The 6387-nt window shown below is 42.1% G+C and overlaps 1 protein-coding gene across 1 annotated transcript; it reads right to left on the bottom strand.

Annotated features, from left to right (window-relative positions):
* Positions 1-938: 938 nt before the first annotated feature.
* irx3a (iroquois homeobox 3a) lies at positions 939-4473 on the bottom strand. The gene is made up of 2 exons (XM_085765684.1): positions 3920-4473; positions 939-3291 (listed from the first exon to the last, which is right to left on the bottom strand). The coding sequence occupies exons 1-2, from the start codon at positions 4136-4138 to the stop codon at positions 2233-2235; spliced, it is 1278 nt and encodes a 425-aa protein (XP_085621810.1). The 5' UTR covers positions 4139-4473; the 3' UTR covers positions 939-2232.
* Between the last annotated feature and the right edge of the window lie 1914 nt (positions 4474-6387).

Genomic DNA, 6387 nt, shown 5'->3' with positions numbered 1-6387 from the left:
TGCATCATGAAATCACAACACTGGGGCTCAAAAACACGTTAAAAAGATATGATACTGTGACAGATTTATAAGAGCAAAATGTTTCTATCGAATTTCACATCACAACTGATAGATAAATTAGAAATGGGACTGGAAAAAAACTGAGACTGCATGAGCTGAATCTGTGCAGAAGAACATGGACGACTGCGAGAGACTGTAGAGGGAGCTCCAACACTAAGTTTACATAAACTTCCTGTGATAAGGGCTCACACATGCAAATGATCACATCACGGGCAAACAAAATAAATGATGTTATTATTAGTTATACAGCAACGATATATTACAATTATATCAAAAGAGCGGCCGTGGTTGAGGGGGGTGTGTATGATATATGTAAGGTGCACAGGCTTTACAAATTGAGCATGATGAGATGTGGGAGTTGCTTTGCAGAGCCAGAATCCATCTTTAGGATCAACTGAACCACTATTGACCAAACAGGCTACCAATGATCCTCTAGCAATTATTCATTACCAAAAGTTTCGTTGCACACCAAACAGTTTCACACCAAAAATTAATGGAAGTATTATTCATTTTAATACGTCCGCTACGCCTCTATAAGGATAATCCCAAAACATGAATATCCAAATGTATACGCCGCAACGCTGGCTAATTAGCCTTAAGTCCCTCCACTATAAAAGTGTGATAAATCCCTCTCGAATATTTACTTATCACTGCCACGGAGGATGAAGTCTGTGCCTCAGGCTGTCCACTACTATCACACACACACACACACACACACACACACACACACACACACACACACACACACACACACACACACACACACACACACAAAGAAAAAAGAAAAAGCAAAGCAGTGCAATTCAAGCTGCAATGCACAGTAACAGCCACCATCAAAAGCAGTTGTCAAAATAGCCCGATCAAAAAGCAACAATTCCTTAAAGTTGCAGCAGTTCATTTATTAGCCAAAATATAGACTTTCTTGTACAATTTGGTTCACAAGTATGTACATATTCTTAACTTTATATACAAAAACATTTGAACATCAAATCCTCACAGAACTTACAAAAAGAAAAAGAAAAACTCACAGACTACAGGTTCATACATTATTACATTAGCAGTTTTACACAGGACATGCTTACAACGTAAGTATACAGAGATGTATTATTCTTATTTTACATTCCATATTCAAATTAAAATAAAATAAAATAGAAACAGCGGATGGGTGAAGGTTTATGGAGAGAGAGAAAGAGAGAGAGAGAGGGAGCGAGAGAGAGAGAGAGCCGAGAGAACCATCGCTGCTTAGTTGGTTCTAAGGCCTGGAATATACAGGGGTAAAAAAAAAGGTGATCTAAAAATCACTAATAATAGCCTCATGAAGAGCTAAAACACAAAGAGACATAAAAGTGACAATTGCCTTTCAAAAACCAGCCTGTAGTGAATTTGCATTGAGCTCATTTGCATGACCAAACTATTAAGTGTAACAGGCCTTGGCGAAATAACACAAGCGCACACACAGGGATAAAGAAAAAAAAAAGCTTAGAATAAAAGCAAATACGGGTAAATATGGCGTTTTAAAAAAGGAAAATGTGATATGGCATCTAAAAGAAAAAATCCCAAATGTCATTAACTGACAGCCTTACTATCGTTTGAACAGGGTGGAAAGCTGTTTTTAACAACTTTTCTGCATCCAAGGCACTAAAGAGCTCTCTGAAACTGTGGAAATTAAAATGTGAAGTGAACTCCCTGTGATCAGAGCCCATCTTGAGTTTCAGTAAATTTAGTGTTGAAGACTAGTTGAGTTGAATGGGTTTGGGGTGGATGGTGGTGGTGGTGTGGTATGTAAACCACTAATACAAGCACATGGGCATAATTATCACATGGATGTAACAATAACCAAATAAAAGAGGGGAAGGGGCACAGAAATTAAAGAACAGTTTTCACCCAATTCCACATTTTCTTAAATGCTCTCTGATGAGGTTTCCACCTCTCGGACTCTTTCGCACACACACACACACACACACACACACACACACACACACACACACACACACACACACACACACATTACTCTGTAAGTTATAACATTGTAACACTGTTCATCTGTGTGTGGCCTAGAGAGGAAAGAAAATCCAAGAAGGCAAAAAGCGAGGTCTAAAATAATAGAAATGAATGACGGGCAATGGACTAGTGTCTTTGTTTTGTTGTTAGGACTATTTATACATGCGCGTCTCAGTGTCGGGGACATGTACCTGTGACTGGAGTCTCTGAACTATGACTCTTGTCCTCCGTTTGCCTGCTGCTGTAGAGGGCCAGGCCGGTGGCAGTGGCCTGGTTTGCCAGTCCCAGGTAGTGATTAGAGTTCAGTAAAGCCAGTTGATGCGCCGAGAAGGTTCGGTTCGTCCAGTTCTGGACTTTCCCAACGGGACAAGAAGAGATGAGTCTGTGAGGAGCGATTATGGTCTGGGCGGCCGGCCCTGCGGAGTTGCTGCCGTTCATTTGTGGCGATTTGCGCGGATTGTCAGGGGCCGTGGCTGTCTCTGCCAAAGACCAGATCTTTGGCTTTTGGGCTGGGGCAGGGTTGTTTTCTGAAGGCGGCGAGCTAACGGAGACCGGGTTCAATTTGAGCTGTTCCCCGTTTGTTTGGGACGCTTTGATGTCCAAAGGAGAGTGGTGATGGTGGTGGTGGCTGTGGAAGTGCTCTCCTCCTCTCTCCACGTCTTTGCCATCTTTCCCCACAGCCTTTAGAAACCTCTGGTCGGGCCCTTGTAAATCCTCATAGCCGTCAGAAATCTCAGAGTCACTCCTCCCGTCTAGCTTAATATCTGAATGCAGGTCGTCCTGGTCGTCCAAGTCGTCCTTGTTCTCAATATTTTCCGTGTCGATGTTCTCCAAATCGATCTCCTCCTCGTCCTCCCTCTTGTCCCCCTCCTCCCCCTCGTGATCGCTGCTGTAAACATTTCCCTCTTCGTCGGTGCGGTTCCGGGGGGTCCAGGTCATCTTGTTCTCCTTCTTTAGCCTCCTCCTGGCGTTGGCGAACCAGGTGGACACCTGGGTGAGGGTCATTTTGGTGATGATGGCCAGCATGATCTTCTCGCCCTTGGTTGGGTAGGGGTTTTTGCGGTGCTCACTGAGCCAGGCCTTCAGGGTGCTGGTGCTCTCCCTGGTGGCGTTTTTGGGTCTGGACGGGTCACCGAACTGATACTGGCCATATGGGTAAAAAGCAGGGTGAGGGTGGGCGAACCCTGGGTGCTGGACACCGGGACTGTCTTTCAGTTCATACTGAGCACCCTGCAAAGATCAGAGTAGGGAAAAGAATCAGAGTCAGAGGGATTATTAGACTAAAAATATTAATGTCATAGGATAACCTACTTATTAATCTTCATGATAAATAAAACCATGCCCCACAGTGTGACATGTGGAATTTACGGAAGTAAAACAACTCGGTTATAATCAAAGTGTAAACAAACTAAACCATTAACGTTTTTGTTTTTTTGTTGTTTTTTTACTCCCAACTTAAATCGTAATTTACGCCCCTAGAGCCTCAAAATCGAATAAAAAAAAATCAAACTCTAAAACTATGTTTTAACCTATTTACATCGATCAAGAATACTTTTCTACACTTTCTACACCACCTATATACTCTACCTGTAAACGTCCCACAGCACGTTGCATCATTTCATTAACTCTTTTGTCATCAGTTTCAGGAAGATGCGAACAGTGTGTTAATGTGTCACTTTTTAACCACTTTTAACTCAATTTCTGAAAAGATCCAACGACAAAGTTCAGCCTGACGCTCGAAAAGTTTGGACGATTTTTTTTTTTTTTTTTTTTTTTAAGTGGCAATGAACAGCCCTATATCTTTGCGTTTAGAGCGTAACAGGAGTTATGGATGACTTAATAGAGAAAAGTGACTCACCAATTGATTGAAAATGGATATATCGTTTGAGTAGGGGAGGAACGCTCCATAGCCCTGCGCTGCCGCGGCGAAAGGAGATCCATACATAGTGGAGAGGACGTTGGAGAGTGCGCCGGACGGACTGAGCTCTGTCCCGGCCCGGGCATTGCTGGCGATCCCCTGGCGCTCCGGCGGGTATATCGGTCGGATGTACTGATATCCCAGCTGAGGGAAAGACATGGTGGTAGGAAAAAGGGGGAGAAAAGTCTTCTGCAATCTCACAAAGCAAGGGAATTGCCTCGATATCCACTTTTACAGTGTGAGCATGTGAGCAACAAAAGGTGCAAGCAAGGGAAGTCTATATTTCCTCGGGAACAGCCAGTGTAAACGATCCGGTTGCGCCCCTTATTTCTTCCTCTTCTTCTTCTTTCCACCCTCACTTCCCTATTGATCTGGATGGACTAAGGTCAGGTCCTTACAGATTGCTTTAGATTATTGGGACTCCCTTGCTCAGATTGACATTTCTAGTCGTTTAGAAGCCCCTCCTATTTCTCAAATCTCACCCCTCTCATACACGCCACACACCAGCCTCTCTCTCTCTCTCTCTCTCTCTCTCTCTCTTTCTCTCTCCCTCCCACTCTCTCTCTTCCTCTCTCCTGCTCTCTCTCTCTCGGATAAGTGCGCTGACGTCGCGAGCTCTTATTTGAATGGGATTTCAAATCTCATTTTATGGCTCGCCAATCTATTTCATTTGTTATTCGCTCGCGTCTGTCCTTCCACATTTTTTTTGTGTGTTAATTCACAAATTTTGTCCATTTGCACAACAGTAAGCATTTTCGGTGTCAGTGACTGATTAACTTTTTTCTTTCTTTCTTTTTTATCTCCAGTCGTCTTTTAATACACAAATGCAGAGGAAAGTTTGTCCAACTAAATCTGAAGAATCGTCTACAAGAGGCCCTCTGTTTTGTTTTGTTTTGTTTTGTTTTTAACTAAATTCTGAAAATAAAGGTTAAGTTTAAACCCACTTAAAGTCAGTTTCCTTTCCTCCCCTTTTTTCCAGTGAGAAGGAGTTTACACACACACTTTTTGAACTGACACGTCCCAAAAAAGCTCAACAGACAGCATCAAATAGGGAGATCACGAGCAAAACAACAAAAAACAACATTGCGTGGTCAAGCCTTGTAATGACCATGATCACAGGCTATATACACTTTTTTATTTTAATTTTTTTTTTTTTTATCTGTCACTGGATGCAAGCTGTGTTTTCTTACACCGGCTCTGAGGTGTTGTGGGCTCCTGGTGGCCGGCGAATCGGAGTCAGTTCATTCTTTATTTTGAGACATCAAACGGGGTCGCATGTTGCCACTTGACATCACAGAGAGAGCTGCTGATTGGCGCATTAAACTGTTAATGAAGACTAAGTGTAAAGCACCAACAGTGATAAGTAATAAGCATTTTAGTGGATTGGGCTGAGAAGATGTTGATTCTGGGAAACAACACTGAATGCATGATAAGAGTTAAAAAAAAAAAAAAATCAAATGAATAAATATGATCAATAATAATAACATTGATGATAATAATAATAATAATAATAATAATAATAATAAACAGATTGATGCGTCTACAAATAACTTGGTTTAAATAAATGCTCCTAATCCACTGAAAACAAAACGATCATCCTAACAGTCTGCACCTTCAGAAATCCATTTGATAATTTTGATGCAACCTGATGTTTCTTGTAAATAATGCGGATTAAAATAAAACAAGGGAGTCAGAATTGAAATTCCATGAATCAATATATCAAAGTGTGTAAGGGGACAACCCATAATCGCATTTCAACCCGACTTTGTACCAGCATCTGTTTTGTTAATCGTTTGCAAAACAACCACAGAGGTTGAATTATTGCTCCACGTACTTTATTTGAATATGGTGTAAGTCTTACTGTATTATTGACAGCGAGATGAAATCTCATCAATCTCAGTTTAGTTTTGATAAGGCGATCCCGGTTTCCAAGAACTCTCAACTTGTATAAACCTTTAATCTTCTTTTGAAGCAGATAGTTATCATTGTCTGGGAGGGATAATAGCAGCTGTAATTTCTTATATGGAGCTACCCATACGGATACGCCTTGTTTCTGTAAAACTGTCCTGAATCTGTGTGTGTTCTTCGCCGACATCCACCCAACCCGGATTATGGGGTTATTAATTACAGCGGCTTGCTGGTGCCATCCGACCGGAATGGTAATCACTACATAGCAGTCAATAGTACGCTCACACTTCCTTACGCACACACTAATGGGCACACACACACACTCACGAGGGTGTGTGTGGTGTGTGGTGGGAGAAGGGGGGTGAAGATGCGTGTGGTGGGGGTGGGAGGGGGAGGGGGGGGGTGTAAGTGAAGTGAAGGGTAGTTAAAGAAAAGTGGATGGTATCTGACAATTAGATACGTTGCACCATAATAAATGTGAAGAAAACAGTGAAGTGTAA

The sequence above is a fragment of the Trachurus japonicus genome, chromosome 3, assembly GCF_045865225.1.
Source record: "Trachurus japonicus isolate A0001 chromosome 3, Traja_1.0".
Taxonomy (NCBI): Eukaryota; Metazoa; Chordata; class Actinopteri; order Carangiformes; family Carangidae; genus Trachurus; species Trachurus japonicus.
Note: the sequence above shows the minus strand (reverse complement) of the source record. Positions and strands in the feature narration are given on the sequence as shown.

What these genes read in the sequence shown, in the direction of transcription:
- irx3a (XM_085765684.1), bottom strand. Translation starts at nt 4,138, where the DNA reads ATGTCTTTCCCTCAGCTGGGATATCAGTACATCCGACCGATATACCCG. An exon ending in TATCCATTTTCAATCAATTG is followed by an intron (nt 3,292 to 3,919) that starts GTGAGTCACTTT and finishes TGATCTTTGCAG; the next exon opens with GGTGCTCAGTATGAACTGAA.